We start from the raw sequence: 25,760 nt of genomic DNA on the forward strand, positions 1-25,760 counted from the left end.
AGACAGACAAGTCAGGATATGCAACTGAACTAGGGCTCCCACGTACACACACAGACAGACAAGTCAGGATATGTAACTGAACAAGGGCTCCCACGTACACACACAGACAGACAAGTCAGGATATGTAACTGAACAAGGGCTCCCACGTACACACACAGACAGACAAGTCAGGATATGCCACTGAACTAGGGCTCCCACGTACACACACAGACAGACAAGTCAGGATATGTAACTGAACTAGGGCTCCCACGTACACACACAGACAGACAAGTCAGGATATGCCACTGAACTAGGGCTCCCACGTACACACACAGACAGACAAGTCAGGATATGCAACTGAACTAGGGCTCCCACGTACACACACAGACAGACAAGTCAGGATATGCAACTGAACTAGGGCTCCCACGTACACACACAGACAGACAAGTCAGGATATGCCACTGAACTAGGGCTCCCACGTACACACACAGACAGACAAGTCAGGATATGTAACTGAACTAGGGCTCCCATGTACACACACAGACAGACAAGTCAGGATATGCCACTGAACTAGGGCTCCCACGTACACACACAGACAGACAAGTCAGGATATGTAACTGAACTAGGGCTCCCACGTACACACACAGACAGACAAGTCAGGATATGTAACTGAACTAGGGCTCCCACGTACACACACAGACAGACAAGTCAGGATATGTAACTGAACTAGGGCTCCCACGTACACACACAGACAGACAAGTCAGGATATGCCACTGAACTAGGGCTCCCACGTACACACACAGACAGACAAGTCAGGATATGTAACTGAACTAGGGCTCCCACGTACACACACAGACAGACAAGTCAGGATATGCCACTGAACTAGGGCTCCCACGTACACACACAGACAGACAAGTCAGGATATGCAACTGAACTAGGGCTCCCACGTACACACACAGACAGACAAGTCAGGATATGTAACTGAACTAGGGCTCCCACGTACACACACAGACAGACAAGTCAGGATATGTAACTGAACTAGGGCTCCCACGTACACACACAGACAGACAAGTCAGGATATGTAACTGAACTAGGGCTCCCACGTACACACACAGACAGACAAGTCAGGATATGTAACTGAACTAGGGCTCCCACGTACACACACAGACAGACAAGTCAGGATATGTAACTGAACTAGGGCTCCCACGTACACACACAGACAGACAAGTCAGGATATGCCACTGAACTAGGGCTCCCACGTACACACACAGACAGACAAGTCAGGATATGCAACTGAACTAGGGCTCCCACGTACACACACAGACAGACAAGTCAGGATATGCAACTGAACAAGGGCTCCCACGTACACACACAGACAGACAAGTCAGGATATGTAACTGAACTAGGACTCCCACGTACACACACAGACAGACAAGTCAGGATATGTAACTGAACTAGGGCTCCCACGTACACACACAGACAGACAAGTCAGGATATGTAACTGAACTAGGGCTCCCACGTACACATACAGACAGACAAGTCAGGATATGTAACTGAACTAGGGCTCCCACGTACACACACAGACAGACAAGTCAGGATATGCCACTGAACTAGGGCTCCCACGTACACACACAGACAGACAAGTCAGGATATGCAACTGAACTAGGGCTCCCACGTACACACACAGACAGACAAGTCAGGATATGCAACTGAACAAGGGCTCCCACGTACACACACAGACAGACAAGTCAGGATATGTAACTGAACAAGGGCTCCCACGTACACACACAGACAGACAAGTCAGGATATGCCACTGAACTAGGGCTCCCACGTACACACACAGACAGACAAGTCATGATATGTAACTGAACAAGGGCTCCCACGTACACACACAGACAGACAAGTCAGGATATGCCACTGAACTAGGGCTCCCACGTACACACACAGACAGACAAGTCAGGATATGTAACTGAACTAGGGCTCCCACGTACACACACAGACAGACAAGTCAGGATATGCAACTGAACTAGGGCTCCCACGTACACACACAGACAGACAAGTCAGGATATGCCACTGAACTAGGGCTCCCACGTACACACACAGACAGACAAGTCAGGATATGTAACTGAACTAGGGCTCCCACGTACACACACAGACAGACAAGTCAGGATATGCAACTGAACTAGGGCTCCCACGTACACACACAGACAGACAAGTCAGGATATGCCACTGAACTAGGGCTCCCACGTACACACACAGACAGACAAGTCAGGATATGTAACTGAACTAGGGCTCCCACGTACACACACAGACAGACAAGTCAGGATATGCCACTGAACTAGGGCTCCCACGTACACACACAGACAGACAAGTCAGGATATGTAACTGAACTAGGGCTCCCACGTACACACACAGACAGACAAGTCAGGATATGCCACTGAACTAGGGCTCCCACGTACACACACAGACAGACAAGTCAGGATATGTAACTGAACTAGGGCTCCCACGTACACACACAGACAGACAAGTCAGGATATGCAACTGAACTAGGGCTCCCACGTACACACACAGACAGACAAGTCAGGATATGCCACTGAACTAGGGCTCCCACGTACACACACAGACAGACAAGTCAGGATATGCAACTGAACTAGGGCTCCCACGTACACACACAGACAGACAAGTCAGGATATGCAACTGAACTAGGGCTCCCACGTACACACACAGACAGACAAGTCAGGATATGCAACTGAACTAGGGCTCCCACGTACACACACAGACAGACAAGTCAGGATATGCCACTGAACTAGGGCTCCCACGTACACACACAGACAGACAAGTCAGGATATGTAACTGAACTAGGGCTCCCACGTACACACACAGACAGACAAGTCAGGATATGCAACTGAACAAGGGCTCCCACGTACACACACAGACAGACAAGTCAGGATATGCAACTGAACTAGGGCTCCCACGTACACACACAGACAGACAAGTCAGGATATGCCACTGAACTAGGGCTCCCACGTACACACACAGACAGACAAGTCAGGATATGCCACTGAACTAGGGCTCCCACGTACACACACAGACAGACAAGTCAGGATATGTAACTGAACTAGGGCTCCCACGTACACACACAGACAGACAAGTCAGGATATGCCACTGAACTAGGGCTCCCACGTACACACACAGACAGACAAGTCAGGATATGCCACTGAACTAGGGCTCCCACGTACACACACAGACAGACAAGTCAGGATATGCCACTGAACTAGGGCTCCCACGTACACACACAGACAGACAAGTCAGGATATGCCACTGAACTAGGGCTCCCACGTACACACACAGACAGACAAGTCAGGATATGCAACTGAACTAGGGCTCCCACGTACACACACAGACAGACAAGTCAGGATATGCAACTGAACAAGGGCTCCCACGTACACACACAGACAGACAAGTCAGGATATGTAACTGAACAAGGGCTCCCACGTACACACACAGACAGACAAGTCAGGATATGTAACTGAACTAGGGCTCCCACGTACACACACAGACAGACAAGTCAGGATATGTAACTGAACTAGGGCTCCCACGTACACACACAGACAGACAAGTCAGGATATGCCACTGAACTAGGGCTCCCACGTACACACACAGACAGACAAGTCAGGATATGTAACTGAACAAGGGCTCTCACGTACACACACAGACAGACAAGTCAGGATATGCCACTGAACTAGGGCTCCCACGTACACACACAGACAGACAAGTCAGGATATGCCACTGAACTAGGGCTCCCACGTACACACACAGACAGACAAGTCAGGATATGCCACTGAACTAGGGCTCCCACGTACACACACAGACAGACAAGTCAGGATATGCAACTGAACTAGGGCTCCCACGTACACACACAGACAGACAAGTCAGGATATGCAACTGAACAAGGGCTCCCACGTACACACACAGACAGACAAGTCAGGATATGTAACTGAACAAGGGCTCCCACGTACACACACAGACAGACAAGTCAGGATATGTAACTGAACTAGGGCTCCCACGTACACACACAGACAGACAAGTCAGGATATGTAACTGAACTAGGGCTCCCACGTACACACACAGACAGACAAGTCAGGATATGCAACTGAACAAGGGCTCCCACGTACACACACAGACAGACAAGTCAGGATATGCCACTGAACTAGGGCTCCCACGTACACACACAGACAGACAAGTCAGGATATGCCACTGAACTAGGGCTCCCACGTACACACACAGACAGACAAGTCAGGATATGCCACTGAACTAGGGCTCCCACGTACACACACAGACAGACAAGTCAGGATATGCCACTGAACTAGGGCTCCCACGTACACACACAGACAGACAAGTCAGGATATGCAACTGAACTAGGGCTCCCACGTACACACACAGACAGACAAGTCAGGATATGCAACTGAACAAGGGCTCCCACGTACACACACAGACAGACAAGTCAGGATATGTAACTGAACAAGGGCTCCCACGTACACACACAGACAGACAAGTCAGGATATGTAACTGAACTAGGGCTCCCACGTACACACACAGACAGACAAGTCAGGATATGTAACTGAACTAGGGCTCCCACGTACACACACAGACAGACAAGTCAGGATATGTAACTGAACTAGGGCTCCCACGTACACACACAGACAGACAAGTCAGGATATGTAACTGAACTAGGGCTCCCACGTACACACACAGACAGACAAGTCAGGATATGCAACTGAACTAGGGCTCCCACGTACACACACAGACAGACAAGTCAGGATATGTAACTGAACTAGGGCTCCCACGTACACACACAGACAGACAAGTCAGGATATGCAACTGAACTAGGGCTCCCACGTACACACACAGACAGACAAGTCAGGATATGTAACTGAACTAGGGCTCCCACGTACACACACAGACAGACAAGTCAGGATATGCCACTGAACAAGGGCTCCCACGTACACACACAGACAGACAAGTCAGGATATGCAACTGAACTGGGGCTCCCACGTACACACACAGACAGACAAGTCAGGATATGCAACTGAACTAGGGCTCCCACGTACACACACAGACAGACAAGTCAGGATATGCAACTGAACTAGGGCTCCCACGTACACACACAGACAGACAAGTCAGGATATGCAACTGAACAAGGGCTCCCACGTACACACACAGACAGACAAGTCAGGATATGTAACTGAACTAGGGCTCCCACGTACACACACAGACAGACAAGTCAGGATATGTAACTGAACTAGGGCTCCCACGTACACACACAGACAGACAAGTCAGGATATGTAACTGAACTAGGGCTCCCACGTACACACACAGACAGACAAGTCAGGATATGTAACTGAACAAGGGCTCCCACGTACACACACAGACAGACAAGTCAGGATATGTAACTGAACTAGGGCTCCCACGTACACACACAGACAGACAAGTCAGGATATGTAACTGAACTAGGGCTCCCACGTACACACACAGACAGACAAGTCAGGATATGTAACTGAACTAGGGCTCCCACGTACACACACAGACAGACAAGTCAGGATATGTAACTGAACAAGGGCTCCCACGTACACACACAGACAGACAAGTCAGGATATGTAACTGAACTAGGGCTCCCACGTACACACACAGACAGACAAGTCAGGATATGTAACTGAACAAGGGCTCCCACGTACACACACAGACAGACAAGTCAGGATATGTAACTGAACTAGGGCTCCCACGTACACACACAGACAGACAAGTCAGGATATGTAACTGAACTAGGGCTCCCACGTACACACACAGACATACAAGTCAGGATATGTAACTGAACTAGGGCTCCCACGTACACACACAGACAGACAAGTCAGGATATGTAACTGAACTAGGGCTCCCACGTACACACACAGACAGACAAGTCAGGATATGTAACTGAACTAGGGCTCCCACGTACACACACAGACAGACAAGTCAGGATATGTAACTGAACAAGGGCTCCCACGTACACACACAGACAGACAAGTCAGGATATGCCACTGAACTAGGGCTCCCACGTACACACACAGACAGACAAGTCAGGATATGCCACTGATGTGGTAGCCTGGACCGTTACAACATCAAACAGCCTGTTGTCATGCAGGCCCCCACCGGCCAAGAATAAGGCACAGATATTTCACCACATGGACATTATGCGTATGCATTCGAGCGTGGGATGTGCCGTGTATCCGTAAACGTTAACTGAATTAGAGTTTAAGTTTTAATAGATTTCATTTTCCTTCTTTTTTAGTTTTCTTCTGTTTTTGCTCATTTCTTTGCCTTACGATTGGAAAGTGGTGAACAAGGATTCACCAAGGGGGAGCTCAAAAAACACTGTGTTTAAAATTAAAACCCTGTTGTAATAAGACCAGGTGAAGGCGGAGAAAGACCCTTGGACACCTTTCTCACCTGGTCATAACACTGTCTACAACCACCATCATAGACCTTTTGAAATATGTGTGAATGGTTTCCTTCTTGCCTTATCAAGATGCAGATATCACATCCATGGGTGGTATACACCTCAGAACTCTCCCTGCTGAGAGCAGGATGTGACCACATTTGAGTGGTCTTGTATAGTCAGGGTGGGAATGATAATGCACTGAAACCCAATCGGATGACCCAATTCAGAACATTACCTTATATGTCAAGGACCAGGGTCAGAAACGGATATAAAGCCGCAGCCCGCAAGGACATTTTTGCTGCAGTCGGGAAGTGTGAATTGGTCAGTCACAGGACGTCAAGCAGAAGAACCTGTTCAGCGGATCTGACCATCCAGAAATGAGCTCCTGTATGCAGGTCTACCAAGCAACTGGTGTTGTAAATATATACTATTGCTTGGTGGGTAAATAAAGGTTTTTCACATATAGTGGAAAATGTATCCAAAGTCTGTTTCATGCAATTGATACTCAGTATGGGGTCAGGACCTTAGAGGGAAGTGAGACCCCCCCCCCCCCCCCTCCCACTTTTACACTACAGATCAGATGCTGGAAGGTGGGATTAGAATGGGTAGCTAGTTTTTTTCAGCTGGCGCAGACACGATGGGCTCAATGGCCTCTTTCTGTGCCGTAACTTTTCTATGGTTCTAGTAGCTGCACAGTTGGTTGAGTGACAGGACGCAGAGAGTAGTGGTGAACAGTTGATTTTTTGGCCTGAAGGAAGGTATACAGTGAGGTTCCCCAGCGGTTGGTGTTCAGACCCCTGCTTCACTCGATATGTATTAAGGGTGTACAGAACACAATATTACATTTTCAGATGGCACAAAGTTTGCAAGTATTGTGAACTGTGAGGAGGATAGTGATAAACTTCAAGAACATACAGACAGGCTGGTGGAATGGGTGGACACATGTCAGACGAAATCTAATGCAGGAAAGTGTGAAATGATACATTTTGGGAGCAAGAATGAGGAGAGGCAATATAAAATAAAGGGTACAATTCTATAGGGGGTGCAGGAGCGCATGGAGCTTTTTTTTATTTGTTCATGAGATGTGGACGTTGCTGGCAAGGCCATCATTTATTGCCCATTCCTAATTGCCCTGGAGAAGATGGTAGGCTACCTTCTTGAACCACTGCAGTCCATGTGGTGTAAGTACACCCACAGTGCTGTTAGGAAGGGAGTTCCAGGATTTTGACCCATTGACAGTGAATGAACGGCGATATAGTTCCAAGTCAGGATGGTGTGTGACTTGGAGGGGAACTTGCAAGTGGTGGCATTCCCATGCAACTGCTGATCTTGGCCTTCTAGATGGTAGAGGGCACAGGTTTGGGAGGAGCTGTCGAAGGAGCCTTGGTGTGTTGCTGCACTGCATGTTGTAGATGGTACACACTGCTGCCACTGAGTGTCGGTGGTGGAGGGAGTGAATGTTTAAGGGTTGTGAATGAAGTGCCAATTAAACAGGCTGCTTTGTCCTGGATGGTGTTGCGTTTCTTGAGTGTTGTTGGAGCTGCACCCATCCAGGCAAGTGGAGAGTATTCCATCACATTCCTGACTTGTGCCTTGTAGATGGTTGACAGGCATTGGGGAGTCAGGAGGTGAGTTACTGCAGAATTCCCAGCCTCTGACCTGCTCTTGTAGCCACAGTATTTATGTGGCTGCTCCAGTTCAGTTTCTGGTCAGTGGTAACCCCCAAGATGTTGATAGTGGGGGATTCAGCAATCATAATGCCATTGAATGTCAAGGGGAGATGGGCATTGCCTAGTACTTCTGTGGCACGAATGTTACTTGCCACTTATCAGCCCAAGCCTGAATGTTTGCTGCATATGGACACAGGCTGCTTCAGTATCCGAGGAGTCGGGAATGGTGCTAAACATTGTGCAATCATCAGCGAATATCCCTACTTCTGACCATATGATGGAGGGAAGGTCATTGATGAAGCAACTGAAGATGATTGGACCTAGCACACTACCCTGAGGAACTCCTGCAGTGATGTCTTGGAGCTCAGATGATTGACCTGCAACAACCACAACCATCTTCCTTTGCACTAGTTCTCCCCGATTCCCATTGACTCCAGTTTTGCTAGGGCTCCTTGATGCCGTACTCGGTCAAATGCTGCCTTGATGTCAAGGGCAGTCACTCTCACCTCACCTCTTGAGTTCAGCTCTTTTGTCCATGTTTGGACCAAGGCTGTAGTGAGGTCAGGATCTAAATGAACCTGGCGAAACTCAAGCTGAGCATCACTGAGCAGGTTATTGATCAGGAAGTGCTGTTTGATAACACTGTCAACATCACCTTCTATCACTTTGCTGATGGTTGGGAGTATACTGATGGAGGGGGTAACTGGCTGGGTCGGAGTTGTCCTTTTTGTGGACAGGATATACCTGTGCAATTTGCCACATTGTCAGGTAGATGCCAGTGTTGTAGCTGTACAGGACCAGCTTGGCTAAGGATGCATCTAGTTCTGGAGCACAAGTCTTCAGTACTACAGTTGGGTGTATGTGCACAAATTAGTGAAGGTGGCAGGGCAGGTTGAGAAAGTGGTTGATAAAGCATACAGGATCCTGGGCTTTATAAATAGAGGCACAGAGTACAAAAACAAGGAGGTTATGGTGAATTTTTATCAAACATTGGTTCGGCATCAACTGGAGTATTGTGTCTAATTCTGGGCACCACACGATGTGAAGGTATTGGAGAGGGTGCAGACAAGATTTATGAGAATGGTTCTAGGGACGAGGGACTTTGGTTATGATGACAGATTGGAGAAGCTAGGTCTATTCTCATTTGAGAAGGTTGAGAGGAGATGTGATCGAGGTGTTCAAAATCATGAGGGGTCTGGATAAAGTAGATAGGGAGAAACTGTTCCCATTGTGTAAGTATTGAGACCCAGAGGACACTGATTTGAGGTAATTGACAAAAGAACCAAAAGCGGCAAGAGGGAAAACTGGTTTACGCAGTGAGGGTTAGGATGTGGAATGCACTGCCTGAGAATGTGATGGAGGAATATTCAACTGAGGCTTTCAAAGGAGTATTGGATAATTATCTGAAGAGAAAATATTCACAGGGCTACAGGGAAAAGGCAGGGGAGTGGGACGAGCTGAGTTTCTGTTGTAGAGAGCTGGCATGGACACGACAGATTGAATGGTCTCCTTCTGTGTTGTAACCCTTCTACGATTCTAGATGTTTCATATAATTGAACAGTTTGATCAGGTAGGCGGAGCCAAAGTATTTCCTCTGGTGAGCAAGTCCAGAACAAAGGGACGCCATCTTCAAATTACACCTAGAACTTTCAAGGGTAATGGCGGGAAGCACTTCTTCACACAAAGGGTAGTGAAAATTTACCCTAAAAAGCTACTGATGCTGCGCATTAGTTGCAAATGTAAACACTTGATTGTTTTGTGAGTTAAGGGTGTCAAGGAATACAGAACCAAGGCCAGTAGATGGAATTAAGATATGGCTCAGTTGCTGTAATTGCACGGTGGAACAGACTCGAGGAGCTGAATGGCCTCCTCCTGTTCGATGTCCCAATGTTCCAATGATCAAAGTCAGGTAGCGGAGTACATACAGAGATCATACAATGAATTAAAGATGAAAGTGATTCAACAGCATTTTAATTAGAAATACTTAATAAAGCAGCAAATGTTGTGGGGTAAGGGTGAATGTGATAACATTACAATTCACCAATCAAAACATAATTCTGTTATGTAAGCCATTTGTGAAGGTATCTCTGAAGAACACAAGTCATGTCTTAGATTGTTGTAACTGTCAGGGGAAGGAGATTGAGCAAGACAGCACGTTAAACTGGAACATAGTGAAGAACTGTCATTACATAATTCCCTTGACATACAACCTACTAATTCTTATCCAAAGCTAACTCAAGACCTAACAGCTCCTACTTCTTACCTAAGCCCTCAGCTGTAAGATACTGCTTGCTAATTCTTACCCAAACCTCAGCCATAAGATTTAACAGTTTCGAATGCTTGGCTAAAATCTCACTCATAAGACTCACTGTTTCCTTTTACCTTACTCAAGCACAAAGCTGTTTGACACAAAGAAGGAGCCTTTCTTCAGCCAACACCAACTGCTTCCACATGCACTGGACTGTCACTTTATCTGAACACTAAAATCTCATAAGGGAATTAGCCCCTTTGGTAACCTTATAACCAAGCATGCCCCCCAACTTCTCCACCACTCCCCAAAAATAATCGTGCCTTTGTCACTGCTCTTACATCTGATGCATCCATCATTTTCTCCCTATCTGACCTCTCTTGAGGGTGACAATCCACTGAGTCTTAGCAACTGGTTGCCTGCAGATCACCAGGCACAAAAGCAGGTGGAGGGAAAACTACACTTTTTTATATATATATATATAAAAAAAAATTCTATTGCTTGGTTTACTTGTTTGAAATTTCTCAACAACTTAAAAAAACACCAAAGGTGAAACAAAAAGAAAAATAATTGTGACAGCTAGAAATCTGATTCGCAGAGAGAAAATGTTATCAACATCTGTAACAGGATAATTAATGTACCAGGTACCGATTCTTCATCAGCATTGGAAGCTCGAAGATAATTAAACTCCTTAATAGGACTGGAGAGAAGTAGGGGCACACATAGCAAAGAGCTAGGTAAGCAAAATAGCATCAGAACTAAACACTTAAAAGGGGTTAGTGGCAGATTAAGAAACTTTAATAAGCAACTAGACTGAGGTGACAAGTTGGTGAAAGAGATGCAAAGACCATCTCAGCTAAGCTTTCACCACAGACATTAACACATTCTTTGCCTTTGTCCCCTGACAGCTTTGTTATTTACTCTCTTCTGCCCTCAGTCCGATCACACATCTTCCCTTTTGTTCTGTTCCCCACCAACACCACCACCCTCCCCTTTCACTTGCTTAAAATCTATTACATTTCTAACCTTTGCCAGTTCTGATGAAAGGTCACAGACCTCAAACGTTAACTCTGCTTCTCTCTCCACAGATTCTGCCCGGCCTGCTGAGTATTTCCAACACTTTCTGTTTCTATATTATACAAGAGCAGCAGTGCTGTTACCCAGTCTATGTTGGATCTTCTCCAGTGGTGTCATCCTGTGGTGTCTTCAACACAGCAAATGCCATAAACAGGTGGAACATTTAGTTGAACATCTCCATTTTGTCCGTCTGATTTCCCGGTGGCTCACTTCAATTACGCTTCACATTCTGACACTCACATTTCCACCTTTCATCTCCCACCGTGTTCCACTCAAGCTCAGTGCAGCCAACATAGAATCATAGAAAGTTTAAGCACAGAAAGAGACCACTTGACCCATCGTGTCTGTGCCGGCAGAAAAACGATCCACCTATTCTAATCCCATCTTCCAGCATTTGGTCAGTAGCCCTGCAGATTACAGCACTTGAGGTGCATATCCAGACTCCATTGAATGAGTTGAAGGTCTTTGCCTCAACTATCCTATCAAGCAATGACCCCCACCACCCTCTGGGTGAAAATGCTTTTCCTCATCTCCCCTCTAATGTTTCTACCAATCACTTTAAATCTATGCCCCCTAGTCAACTGACCTCTCTGCTAATGTGAATAGACCCTTCACCTCCACTCTATTCAGGCCCCTCAAAATTTTGTACATTTCAATCGGAACTCCCCTCAACCTTCTCTGTTCCAAGGAGAACAACCCCAGCCTATCCAATCTTTCCTCATAGCTGCATTTTTCCAGTCCTGGCAACATCCTCGTGAATCTCCTCTGTACCCTCTCTAGTGCAATTACATCCTTTCTGTAAAGAGGTGAGCAGAACTGTACAGTACTCAAGTTGTGGCCTAACCAACGAGTTGTAAAGGTTCTAGCAAAACCTCCCTGCTCTTATATTCTATACCTCAGCTAAAAAAGGAAAGGATTCCATATGCCTTCTTAATCACCTTATCGACCTGTCCTGCTACCTTCAGGGATCTGTGGACTTGCACTCCAAGGCCCCTCACTTCCTCTACAGTTCAGTATTTTCCCATTCAATCTTTGCCTTATTTGATCTCCCCAAATGTATCACCGCACATTTCTCCAGGTTGAATTCCATTTGCCACTTTTCTGCCCATCTGACCAGACCATCAATATCTTCCTGCAGCCTACAGCTATCCTCCTCACTATCTACCACACGGGCAATGTTTGTGTCATCAGCAAATTTCTTGATCATGCCCCCTACATTTACGTCCAAATCATTTACAGATACCACAAAAAGCAGGGCAACCAGTACTGAGCCCTGTGGAACATCACTGGAAACAGTCGCCCTCCAGTCAAAGCACAAAGAACAGTACAGCACATGAACAGGCCATTCGGCCCTCCAAGCCTGTGCTGATCTTGATGCCTGCCTAAACTAAAACCTTCTGCACTTCCGGGGTCCGTATCCCTCTATTCCCATCCTATTCATGTATTTGTCAAGATGCCTCTTAAACGTCACTATCGTACCTGCTTCCACCACCTCCCCCGGCAACAAGTTCCAGGCACTCACCACCCTCTGTGTAAAGAACTTGCCTCGCACATCCCCTCTAAACTTTGCCCCTCTCCCCTTAAACGTATGTCCCCTAGTAACTGACTCTTCCACCCTGGGAAAAAGCTTCTGACTATCCACTCTGTCCATGCCGCTCATAACTTTGTAAACCTCTATCAGGTCGCCTCTCCACCTCGTTCCAGTGAAAACAATCCGAGTTTATCCAACCTCTCCTCATAGCTAATGCCCTCCAGACCAGGCAACATCCTGGTAAACCTCTTCTGTACCCTCTCCAAAGCCTCCACGTCCTTCTGGTAGTGTGGCGACCAGAATTGCACGCAATATTCTAAGTGTGGCCTAACTAAAGTTCTGTACAGCTGTCACTAAAACAGCCGTCAACAATTACCCTTGGTTTCCTGCCACTGAGCCTTAACAAATCCATGCTGACTATCCTTGATTAACCTGTGCCTTTCTAAGTGACACTTTATCCTGTCTCTAAGAATAGATTCCAATAATTTGCCCACTACTGAGGTTAGACTGACTGACCTGTAATTACTCAGTCTATCCTTCACTCAGAACTGTTAGCAGTTCTCCAATCCTCCAGTATCACATCTGTATCCAATGAGGACTGGAAAATGATGGTCAGACCTTATGCAAGCAACCTAGGGTACCATTCATCTGGCCCTGGTGATTTACAACTTTCAAGGATGCTAATCCCATTAATACTTCTTCTCTCCCTATGTTTATCACATTCAATACTTCACGCTCCTCCTCCTTAACTATAATATATGCATCATGCCCCTGTTTTATGAAGACAGATGCAAATTGTTCATTAAGAACCATACCAATATCTTCCGCCCCTACACATAGGTTATCTTTTTAGTCTTTTATCCTGATCAGCATGGGCAATGATCTGATTTCACACAATGACTGCAAAGGTTCACCAAGCTCAAGAAGGAGACACTGGGACATGTGATCAAAAGGTTAGTCAAGTAGGTAGGTTTTAAGGAATGTCTTAAAAGAGGAGAGAAAGGTGGAGAGGTTTAGGGAGGGAATTCTAGGCCCAGGCAGCTGAAGGCACAGCCACAAATGGTGCAGCAATTAAATTCTGGGATGAATAGAGGCCAGAATTGGAGAAATGCAGAGATCTCAGAGGGTTATAGGGATTGAGGTGGCTGCAGAGTGAGGGGGAGGTGAGAGATTTGTACCAAAGCTGAGGATTTTAAACTGTGGCGTTGTGCACCACAGGAATCTAGCTCCTTGAGTTTCATCTTGCTCCTGGACACTTGTGGCAGCCTCGGATCTGAATACGGCTTTAAGTAACTTCAAACTTGAACTATTTCACCTTCTCCTTACTGACTGGGCTCATTCACATTCCACTTCATTCCTTCTAGTTAGAAGGTCCCTATTTGGCTCCCCACTGCCTGACAGAATTTGTTCTTAGGATGTAGGTATTCCATACACATTCCATTCCTAACAAAAATCCATCCATCTCAGTTTGGAAAACTTCAACTGACCACACCATTGGGAGTCTATTGGAGGAGAGAACATCTTGAAATGCAAGCTCCATCCATACCATGTACATGCTCTTGGTCTCCCAGCCTAAGACTGCTTCTTGGTGCGAGATCCAATTGGGGGAGTGGATTGTCTCTGGTCCCCAATAGGGACGGCAGCCAACAAGTATCCTATATTTGGTACCTCCAGCAAATTCAGAAATGTGAAAGAAAAAGAGAGGAGATAATATTTATATCACAACTCATCATGGCTCTGGGCATCCCAACAAATGGATAACTTCTCCTGCAGTCTCCTTAAAATAAACTCTGACTTAAAAAAATCTTCCCACTGTGATTACAGTGTCACTAACACACACACAGACCAGAGGGAATCTTCCCACTGTGACTACAGTGTCACTAACACACACACACACAGACCACAGGAAATCTTCCCACTGTGATTACAGTGTCACTAACACACACACACAGACCAGACAGAATATTCCCACTGTGATTACAGTGTCACTAACACACACACAGACCAGAGGGAATCTTCCCACTGTGACTACAGTGTCACTAACACACACACACACAGACCACAGGAAATCTTCCCACTGTGATTACAGTGTCACTAACACACACACACAGACCAGACAGAATATTCCCACTGTGATTACAGTGTCACTAACACACACACAGACAGACCAGAGGGAATCTTCCCACTGTGATTACAGTGTCACGAACACACACACACAGACCAGAGAGAATCTTCCCACTGTGATTACAGTGTCACTAACAAAAGGAAATTGGGGGATTTGCCTCGCCACGTTTTGAATTTGCAATAAATAAGCCAAGAAAAGTGAAGTAATGAGGGCTTAAGCGATTTGAATCACCATCATTATGCATTTTCAACACAAACTTCAGAGAATTATTTACATGACCCAATCAGAAATCATTTACATCCTGCATGACTATTCTGTAAATTCAAGCTACGCAAAAGCAAGTGTAAAAATTAAAGAGATAAACCGAGTCTTGGTCTGGGATGGAAATCAGCTGACCAGGACTGGGAGGAGATGAATGGCCCCATCACTGCTTCAGCTGGACCTGGAATAGAAACAAACAGTTGTTTATAACAGTGGTTCCAGAAAAGGCCCACCAGCACATTTTCAGGTGAAACTAGACACTGGAATAATGTGTGGCATTCCCAGGACACACTGAATGTAACCTTGAACATATAACAAATGCAGTTCTGTTGCACTTGTGTCAGTGACTACACAGAACACTGCTTAAAGGCAGTAAACCCGGTCCAGTACGGAGACCGGTCCGCAGTGAACCCGGCCCAGTGCGGAGACCGGTCCGCAGTGAACCCGGCCCAGTGCGGAGACCGGTCCGCAGTGAACCCGGCCCAGTGCGGAGACCGGTCCGCAGTGAACCCGGCCCAGTGCGGAGACCGGTCCGCAGTGAACCCGGCCCAGTGCGGAGACCGGTCCGCAGTGAACCCGGCCCAGTGCGGAGACCGGTCCGCAGTGAACCCGGCCCAGTGCGGAGACCGGTCCGCAGTGAACCCGGCCCAGTGCGGAGACCGGTCCGCAGTGAACCCGGCCCAGTGCGGAGACCGGTCCGCAGTGAACCCGGCCCAGTGCGGAGACCGGTCCGCAGTGAACCCGGCCCAGTGCGGAGACCGGTCCGCAGTGAACCCGGCCCAGTGCGGAGACCGGTCCGCAGTGAACCCGGCCCAGTGCGGAGAGCGGTCCGCAGTGAACCCGGCCCAGTGCGGAGACCGGTCCGCAGTGAACCCGGCCCAGTGCGGAGACCGGTCCGCAGTGAACCCGGCCCAGTGCGGAGACCGGTCCGCAGTGAACCCGGCCCAGTGCGGAGACCGGTCCGCAGTGAACCCGGCCCAGTCCGGAGACCGGTCCGCAGTGAACCCGGCCCAGTGCGGAGAACGGTCCGCAGTGAACCCGGCCCAGTGCGGAGACCGGTCCGCAGTGAACCCGGCCCAGTGCGGAGACCGGTCCGCAGTGAACGCGGCCCAGTGCGGAGACCGGTCCGCAGTGAACCCGGCCCAGTCCGGAGACCGGTCCGCAGTGAACCCGGCCCAGTGCGGAGACCGGTCCGCAGTGAACCCGGCCCAGTGCGGAGACCGGTCCGCAGTGAACCCGGCCCAGTGCGGAGACCGGTCCGCAGTGAACCCGGCCCAGTCCACAGACTGGTCCACAGTGAGCCCGGTCTAGTACACAGACTGGTCCACAGTGAGCCCGGTCTAGTACACAGACTGGTCCACAGTGAGCACGGTCTTGAACACAGACTGGTCCACAGCGAGCCCGGTCTCGTACACAGACTGGTCCACAGTGAGCCCGGTCTAGTACACAGACTGGTCCACAGTGAGCCCGGTCTAGTACACAGACTGGTCCACAGTGAGCCCGGTCTAGTACACAGACTGATCCACAGAGAGCCCGGTCTTGTACACAGACTGGTCCACAGTGAGCCCGGTCTAGTACACAGACTGGTCCACAGCGAGCCCGGTCTTGAACACAGACCAGTCCACAGAGAGCCCGGTCTAGTACACAGACTGGTCCACAGCGAGCCCGGTCTTGAACACAGACCAGTCCACAGAGAGCCCAGTCTAGTACACAGACTGGTCCACAGTGAGCCCGGTCTTGTACACAGACTGGTCCACAGCGAGCACGGTCTAGTACACAGACTGGTCCACAGCGAGCACGGTCTAGTACACAGACTGGTCCACACAGAGCCCGGTCTAGTACACAGACTAGTCCACAGCGAGCCCGGTCTAGTACACAGACTGGTCCACAGCGAGCCCGGTCTAGTACACAGACTGGTCCACAGTGAGCCCGGTCTTGTACACAGACTGGTCCACAGTGAGCCCGGTCTTGTACACAGACTGGTCCACAGCGAGCACGGTCTAGTACACAGACTGGTCCACAGCGAGCCCGGTCTAGTACACAGACCAGTCCACAGCGAGCCCGGTCTAGTACACAGACTGGTCCACAGTGAGCCCGGTCTTGTACACAGACTGGTCCACAGCGAGCCCGGTCTAGTACACAGACTGGTCCACAGTGAGCCCTGTCTAGTCCACAGACTGGTCCACAGCGAGCCCGGTCTTGTACACAGACTGGTCCACAGCGAGCACGGTCTTGTACACAGACTGGTCCACAGTGAGCCCGGTCTAGTACACAGACTGGTCCACAGCGAGCCCGGTCTAGTACACAGACTGGTCCACAGCGAGCCCGGTCTTGTACACAGACTGGTCCACAGTGAGCCCGGTCTAGTACACAGACTGGTCCACAGTGAGCCCGGTCTTGTACACAGACTGGTCCACAGCGAGCCCGGTCTAGTACACAGACTGGTCCACAGTGAGCCCTGTCTAGTCCACAGACTGGTCCACAGCGAGCCCGGTCTTGTACACAGACTGGTCCACAGCGAGCACGGTCTTGTACACAGACTGGTCCACAGTGAGCCCGGTCTTGTACACAGACTGGTCCACAGTGAGCCCGGTCTAGTACACAGACTGGTCCACAGAGAGCCCGGTCTAGTACACAGACTGGTCCACAGTGAGCCCGGTCTAGTACACAGACTGGTCCACAGTGAGCACGGTCTTGTACACAGACTGGTCCACAGCGAGCCCGGTCTTGTACACAGACTGGTCCACAGAGAGCCCGGTCTTGTACACAGACTGGTCCACAGAGAGCCCGGTCTTGTACACAGACTGGTCCACAGAGAGCCCGGTCATGTACACAGACTGGTCCACAGAGAGCCCGGTCTTGAACACAGACTGGTCCACAGCGAGCCCGGTCTAGTACACAGACTGGTCCACAGAGAGCCCGGTCTTGTACACAGACTGGTCCACAGCGAGCCCGGTCTAGTACACAGACTGGTCCACAGCGAGCCCGGTCTGGTACACAGACTGGTCCACAGCGTGCCCGGTCTAGTACACAGACTGGTCCACAGCGAGCCCGGTCTGGTACACAGACTGGTCCACAGCGAGTCCGTTCTAGTACACAGACTGGTCCACAGCGAGCCCGGTCTAGTACACAGACTGGTCCACAGCGAGCCCGGTCGTGTACACAGACTGGTCCACAGTGAGCCCGGTCTTGTACACAGACTGGTCCACAGTGAGCCCGGTCTTGTACACAGACTGGTCCACAGTGAGCCCGGTCTTGTACACAGACTGGTCCACAGCGAGCACGGTCTAGTACACAGACTGGTCCACAGCGAGCCCGGTCTAGTACACAGACCAGTCCACAGCGAGCCCGGTCTAGTACACAGACTGGTCCACAGTGAGCCCGGTCTTGTACACAGACTGGTCCACAGCGAGCCCAGTCTAGTACACAGACTGGTCCACAGTGAGCCCTGTCTAGTCCACAGACTGGTCCACAGCGAGCCCGGTCTTGTACACAGACTGGTCCACAGCGAGCACGGTCTTGTACACAGACTGGTCCACAGTGAGCCCGGTCTAGTACACAGACTGGTCCACAGCGAGCACGGTCTAGTACACAGACTGGTCCACAGCGAGCCCGGTCTTGTACACAGACTGGTCCACAGTGAGCCCGGTCTAGTACACAGACTGGTCCACAGTGAGCCCGGTCTTGTACACAGACTGGTCCACAGCGAGCCCGGTCTAGTACACAGACTGGTCCACAGTGAGCCCTGTCTAGTCCACAGACTGGTCCACAGCGAGCCCGGTCTTGTACACAGACTGGTCCACAGCGAGCACGGTCTTGTACACAGACTGGTCCACAGTGAGCCCGGTCTTGTACACAGACTGGTCCACAGTGAGCCCGGTCTAGTACACAGACTGGTCCACAGAGAGCCCGGTCTAGTACACAGACTGGTCCACAGTGAGCCCGGTCTAGTACACAGACTGGTCCACAGTGAGCACGGTCTTGTACACAGACTGGTCCACAGCGAGCCCGGTCTTGTACACAGACTGGTCCACAGAGAGCCCGGTCTTGTACACAGACTGGTCCACAGAGAGCCCGGTCTTGTACACAGACTGGTCCACAGAGAGCCCGGTCTTGTACACAGACTGGTCCACAGAGAGCCCGGTCTTGTACACAGACTGGTCCACAGCGAGCCCGGTCTAGTACACAGACTGGTCCACAGCGAGCCCGGTCTGGTACACAGACTGGTCCACAGCGTGCCCGGTCTAGTACACAGACTGGTCCACAGCGAGCCCGGTCTGGTACACAGACTGGTCCACAGTGAGTCCGTTCTAGTACACAGACTGGTCCACAGTGAGCCCGGTCTAGTACACAGACTGGTCCACAGCGTGCCCGGTCTAGTACACAGACTGGTCCACAGCGAGCCCGGTCTAGTACACAGACTGGTCCACAGAGAGACCGGTCTAGTACACAGACTGGTCCACAGCGAGCCCGGTCTAGTACACAGACTGGTCCACAGTGAGCCCGGTCTTGTACACAGACTGGTCCACAGAGAGCCCGGTCTTGTACACAGACTGGTCCACAGCGAGCCCGGTCTAGTACACAGACTGGTCCACAGCGAGCCCGGTCTAGTACACAGACTGGTCCACAGCGAGCCCGGTCTGGTACACAGACTGGTCCACAGCGAGCCCGGTCTAGTACACAGACTGGTCCACAGCGAGCCCGGTCTAGTACACAGACTGGTCCACAGCGAGCCCGGTCTAGTACACAGACTGGTCCACAGAGAGCCCGGTCTAGTACACAGACTGGTCCACAGAGAGACCGGTCTAGTACACAGACTGGTCCACAGCGAGCCCGGTCTAGTACACAGACTGGTCCACAGCGAGTCCGTTCTAGTACACAGACTGGTCCACAGAGAGCCCGGTCTAGTACACAGACTGGTCCACAGCGAGCCCGGTCTAGTACACAGACTGGTCCACAGCGAGCCCAGTCTAGTACACAGACTGGTCCACAGCGAGCCCGGTCTAGTACACAGACTGGTCCACAGCGAGCCCGGTCTAGTACACAGACTGGTCCACAGCGAGCCCGGTCTAGTACACAGACTGGTCCACAGCGAGCCCGGTCTAGTACACAGACTGGTCCACAGCGAGCCCGGTCTAGTACACAGACTGGTCCACAGCGAGCCCGGTCTAGTACACAGCATGTTTTTGCTTGTTGATTGTTTGCTGTCCGAATGAAATTGGAAGTAGAAATAGGTAACCGAGTGGTATTACTATTGTGGACTGATGTTACTCAACAAATTTGGTGTCCTACCAAGCTCAGTTATCAATGGGCTCCTGCGAGCATCACCTGCTGTTTAGTGAATGTGAAATGCAGGGGCGAGTGGTTACAGTGCTCGCCCCAGCCAATGGAGACAGGTTGGAGTACCAGCTTATACATACCAGCAATGCTTCAGCCCCTCGCTGACTGCACTTCGCAGGTTTAGTGACTTTTCTCCTGAAATAGATGGGAGAATAGGCCAGAATATCACAACATGTAAGAGACTGACCTAGCACTCACTGCCACTGAATATCCATTTTTATTTGCTGTACCTCGGTCTGACAGTAAAGAAGACGCACCAGGCTTTTCCTCACCCAATTCCTCCCTTTGTCTCCTATGATATCTCGCAAAATGTGCACTATTGCTGTGGGAGTGTCCACAGTCAGTGCCTATCAAACCACAGGGGCAGCACCAATACCCATTCTGATCCAAGCCTCAAGTCAGAATCTGGGCGAGGAGTGGCACTGCATCATCATCAGCTGCACGAACCTTGATCTATGTTTCACCCTGCACCAAACAGAGGCCCTGAGACCAAACCGGTCTGGGATGGAATGGGGAAGGATGGAAGAGACCAGGGGGGGGGGGGCGGGGGGGGAGAGTGGAAGGGGAGAGGAAGAGAGAGTAGAGAGGATGGGTGCCAATCACTCAGTGCTGCACTGAAGTGTCATCCTAGATTCCGTGCTCAAGATGCCAGCGCTAAACTTGAACCCACTGAGCCAAGAGGCCAGACTGCTGAGCTACAGCTGATACCACTGAATCCCAGGGCACTCCTCCCTCACCCTTGTGTCCTGACCCTGCAACTCTCTGGCATCTCAGCTGAGTGCTGGAAGCAGGTGTTTGAACTCTGGAACCCTGCAATGAAGGAGCTATCACCTTCAGAACTGCCCCAATCAGCAGGATTGCCCCATATCAGCTTAGTTCATGTTCCCCTCCAAACAGCAGATGTTACTTTTATCTGTGACTGTGTGACCTGTGGCGCAGTGGTTAGCACTGCATTCTCACAGCTCCAGGGACCCGGGTTCGATTCTGGGTACTGCCTGTGCGGAGTTTGCAAGTTCTCCCTGTGTCTGCGTGGGTTTCCTCCGGGTGCTCCGGTTTCCTCCCACAGCCAAAAGACTTGCAGGTTGATAGGTAAATTGGCCATTATAAATTGCCCCTAGTATAGGTAGGTGGTAGGGAAATATAGGGACAGGTGGGGATGTGGTAGGAATATGGGATTAGTGTAAGATTAGTATAAATGGGTGGTTGATGGTCGGCACAGACTCGGTGGGCCGAAGGGCCTGTTTCAGTACTGTATCTCTTAAAAAAAAACATTTTACCTTGGTTTCTTCCATTGACCCAAATACAAGACGATAAACTGAAAGAGAATTTTTAAAAAAAGTCCATATGTCAACTTTACTTCCATCTCTCAACAAAAACCTGCTTTTATACTGAACAGTTAAATAATGCAAACTCCCAAGGCTTGTCATTGGAAAGTGAATCAGACAAAAACTGGGCAGGTAGTGGTGCAGCGGAATGAGGCATCAGTAAATGGGGGGAGGAATTGCGGGAAGGCATCAGTAAATGTGGGGAATTGCGGGAAGGACTCCAGTAAATGGGGGTGGGTGGAATTGCGGGGAGGCAACAGTAAATTGGGGGGAATTTCGGGAAGGAACCAATAAATGGGGGGGGAATTGCAGGAAGGCACCAATAAATGGGGGGGAATTGCGGGAAGGACTCCAGTAAATGGGGGGGAATTGCGGGAAGGACTCCAGTAAATGGGGGGGAATTGCGGGAAGGACTCCAGTAAATGGGGGGAAATTGCGGGAAGGACTCCAGTAAATGGGGGGGAATTGCGGGAAGGACTCCAGTAAATGGGGGGGGGGAATTGCGGGAAGGACTCCAGTAAATGGGGGGGGGAATTGCGGGAAGGACTCCAGTAAATGGGGGGGAATTGCGGGAATGAACCAGTAAATGGGGGGGAATTGCAGGAAGACACCAATAAATGGGGGAGGAATTGCGGGAAGGCATCAGTAAATGGGGGGAATTGCGGGAAGGCACCAATAAATGGGGGGAATTGCGGGAAGGACTCCAGTAAATGGGGGGGAATTGTGGGAAGGACTCCAGTAAATGGGGGGGAATTGCGGGAAGGCACCAAATAAATGGGGGGGGAATTGTGGGAAGGACTCCAGCAAATGGGGGGGGGGGAATTGCGGGAAGGACTCCAGTAAATGGGGGGGGATTTGCGGGCAGGACTCCAGTAAAAGGGGGGGGGGGATTTGTGGGAAGGAGTCCAGTAAATGGGGGGGGGAATTGCGGGAAGGACTCTAGTAAATGGGGGGAATTGGGGAAAGGCACCAGTAAATGAAGGAAATGGGTATATAATGGGACACTGGGGTGAGCACCAAATAAATGGGGGTTTGGGGGAAAGCTACAGACCAAGAGCTGGAAAGTGGGATTAAGGCCAACATGCCATTTGCCATCCTAATTGCTTGCTGTACCTACATGCTAACTTTCTGTGTTTCTTGTACAAGCACACTCAAATCTCTCTGAACATCAACATTTAGAAGTTACACGCCTTTTAAAAAATATGGGTTTAATGGCTTCCTTCTGCGTTGTAAATTTTTACGTTTTCTACGATATAAAGCTAGGTGGGAATGTTGGACACAGAGATTGTTTCTGCTGGGCTGGGGAATCTGAAACATGGGGGCATAGTCCCAGGATAAAAAGCTGATCATTTAGGACTGAGATAAGGAGAAATTACTTCACTCAAAGGATTGTGAATCTTTGGAATTCTTTTCCCAAGTGGGTTGTGAATGATCCATGGTTGAATATATTTAAGACTGGGATAGGCAGTTTTTTGGTCTCTCAGGAACTCAAGGGGAATGGTAAGTGGGCAGGAAAGTGGAGTTGAATCCCAAGATCAGCCATGATCAGTACTGAATGGCAGAACAGGTTCAATGGGTGATATTGTCTACCCTGCTCGTATTTCTTGTGTTCTTGTGTAAGCTGTGATGAGGACACAAAGATGTTGCAAAGAGATATCGACAGATAAAGACATTGGTCAACAAGGTGGCAGATGGAGTATAATGTGAGGAAATGAAAGGTTATTCACTTTGACAATAATAGAAAAACAGAATATTTTTAAAAGGCATGAAACTTCTAAAAGTTGATGTTGAGAGAGATTTGAGTGTGCTTGTACATGGATCACAGAAAGTTCGCATGTAGGTACAGCAAGCAATTAGGATGGAAAATGGCATGTTGGCCTTAATTGCAAGGGGATTGGAGTACAAGAATAAAGAGGTCTTGCTACAATTATACAGACCTTTGGCGAGACCACACCTGGAGTACTGTGCTCAGTTTTGGTCTCCATATTTAGAGGATATACTTGCCTTGGAAGCGGTCCAGCAAAGGTTCACTAGATTGGTCCTTGGGTTGAGTGGGTTGTCCTATGATGAGAGGCTGAGTAAATTTGGCCTATACTCTCTGGAGTTTAGAAGAACGAGAGGTGATCTCGTTGAAACGTAAAAGATTCTGAAGGCGCTTTGCAGGGTAGACACAGAGATTGTTTCCCCTGGCTGGGGAATCTAGAACATGGGGATACAATCTCAGGATAAGGGGACGATCATTTAGGACTGTAATAAGGATAAATTTCCTCACTCAAAATGTTGTGAATCTTTGGAATTCTCTACCCCAGAGGGTTGTGGATGCCCCATCACTGAGTATATTTAAGACTGAGATAAACAGATTATTGGTCTCTCAAGGAATCAAGTGATGTGGGCAGTGGGTGGAAAAGTGGAATTGAGGTAAGTGATCAGCCATGATTGTACTGAATGGTGGAGTAGTCTTGAGGGGTTGAATGGTCTACTCCTGCTTCTATTTCCTATGATGTTATTTATCATCTGATGGGTAAAGCAGTTGAAAGTGTGGGAATTGAAGTAATTACCTTTCTCAATGAATAACCAGTGGAGCAGTTTCAATATCCCGTACAGAACAAAAGCACAAATAAACATCCCAATGGCATCTTCAATGGAAGGACCGGCAGCTCCTGCATGGAGATCAAGAGAAATGCTGTTAATTACCTCTTGGTACCATTGCTCCTGCTAACAGTCAGATCCTAATCATGTACCTTTCCCTGTGTGAACCCTCCTCAGTCCAGAACCCAATGTACAATCTCACCGTGAGGATCAGGATCCCCTTCAAAGGTCAGATGTTTGTGAGGGCATCGGCCTCAAAATCAGCAAGATGTTCACTTGTTGTAAAGTTACACACCCAGCTTGGGACAGTCTGCCTGTTAATGGTAGTGGATGAAGAAACTCTGGCTGTGGGCGTGGGGAACCTGTGCTTGTCCGTGACTCAGGAGTACCGAGGTGGAATTGGCTCCCCTCCGACACCAGCCCAATGTGGACAATTCAGGCCAAGTTTCAGTCTTTCCCCATCCGATGGAAAAGGTCGCCTGTTCTTTACAGAACCAGCTGCTTTTTAATGGAATGCAGATTGAGCCAGTTCATCCTCCCTACCAGGTAAAGACCAAAACCTGCCTCGTCAGTCAGCTCCCGCCAATTGTCCAGTTATCCATTTAAGGCAGGGACGAGCAGATGGGGAGCCAGTCAAGATTCTGCATCCTCTCTGACACCAGAACAAAGGCAGTTTGAGAGAATGGGGCATTCACAATGGGTCATTAATATTAAATACATTGGAAGTCTGCTTTTCACAGGCTTATGAAGGAAGCTCTCAGACTAACCGTTATCTAACCGTGATCCAGAATATTCCTTTCAAACCCCAAAGTGTTCAGAAATAACCGCACCCCCCCCCCCGCCCCCACAAAAAAACAGTTAATTGTAATTCTCCCTCTAAAAGGTCGCTTTGAATTGGTGACTCATCAACAACAACAACTTGAATTTGTAGGGGGAAAAATTGTGGCCGATGCAGCTAAATAAATATACACGTATATACAAGATGAAAGTGTGTACAAAATGGAGTATTTACCCAAGGCATTGTGGGACAAGTTAGTTAGCTTGCAGTCTTGAGCATGGTACTGCTTAGCACAGGCAATTAGGCTGACCAAAGAGGGCCCCTCATATCAGTGCTCAAGACCGCAGACGTCTAATTGC

The 25,760-nt window shown here is 49.2% G+C and overlaps 1 protein-coding gene across 1 annotated transcript in view; it reads right to left on the minus strand.

Moving 5' to 3' along the window:
* Nucleotides 1–10,082: 10,082 nt before the first annotated feature.
* LOC137346061 (tapasin-like) overlaps nucleotides 10,083–25,760 on the minus strand; it is a 33,176-nt gene continuing 17,498 nt past the window's right edge. The window contains exons 6-9 of the mRNA XM_068009342.1: nucleotides 24,593–24,694; nucleotides 21,987–22,024; nucleotides 20,790–20,844; nucleotides 10,083–15,550 (exon numbers count right to left, since the gene is read on the minus strand). Of these exons, the coding sequence (XP_067865443.1) occupies nucleotides 20,830–20,844; nucleotides 21,987–22,024; nucleotides 24,593–24,694 (155 nt within the window). The 3' untranslated portion in view covers nucleotides 10,083–15,550; nucleotides 20,790–20,829. The remainder of the gene's footprint in view (nucleotides 15,551–20,789; nucleotides 20,845–21,986; nucleotides 22,025–24,592; nucleotides 24,695–25,760) is intronic.

This window comes from Heterodontus francisci, chromosome 29 (genome assembly GCF_036365525.1).
Source record: "Heterodontus francisci isolate sHetFra1 chromosome 29, sHetFra1.hap1, whole genome shotgun sequence".
NCBI lineage: Eukaryota > Metazoa > Chordata > Chondrichthyes > Heterodontiformes > Heterodontidae > Heterodontus > Heterodontus francisci.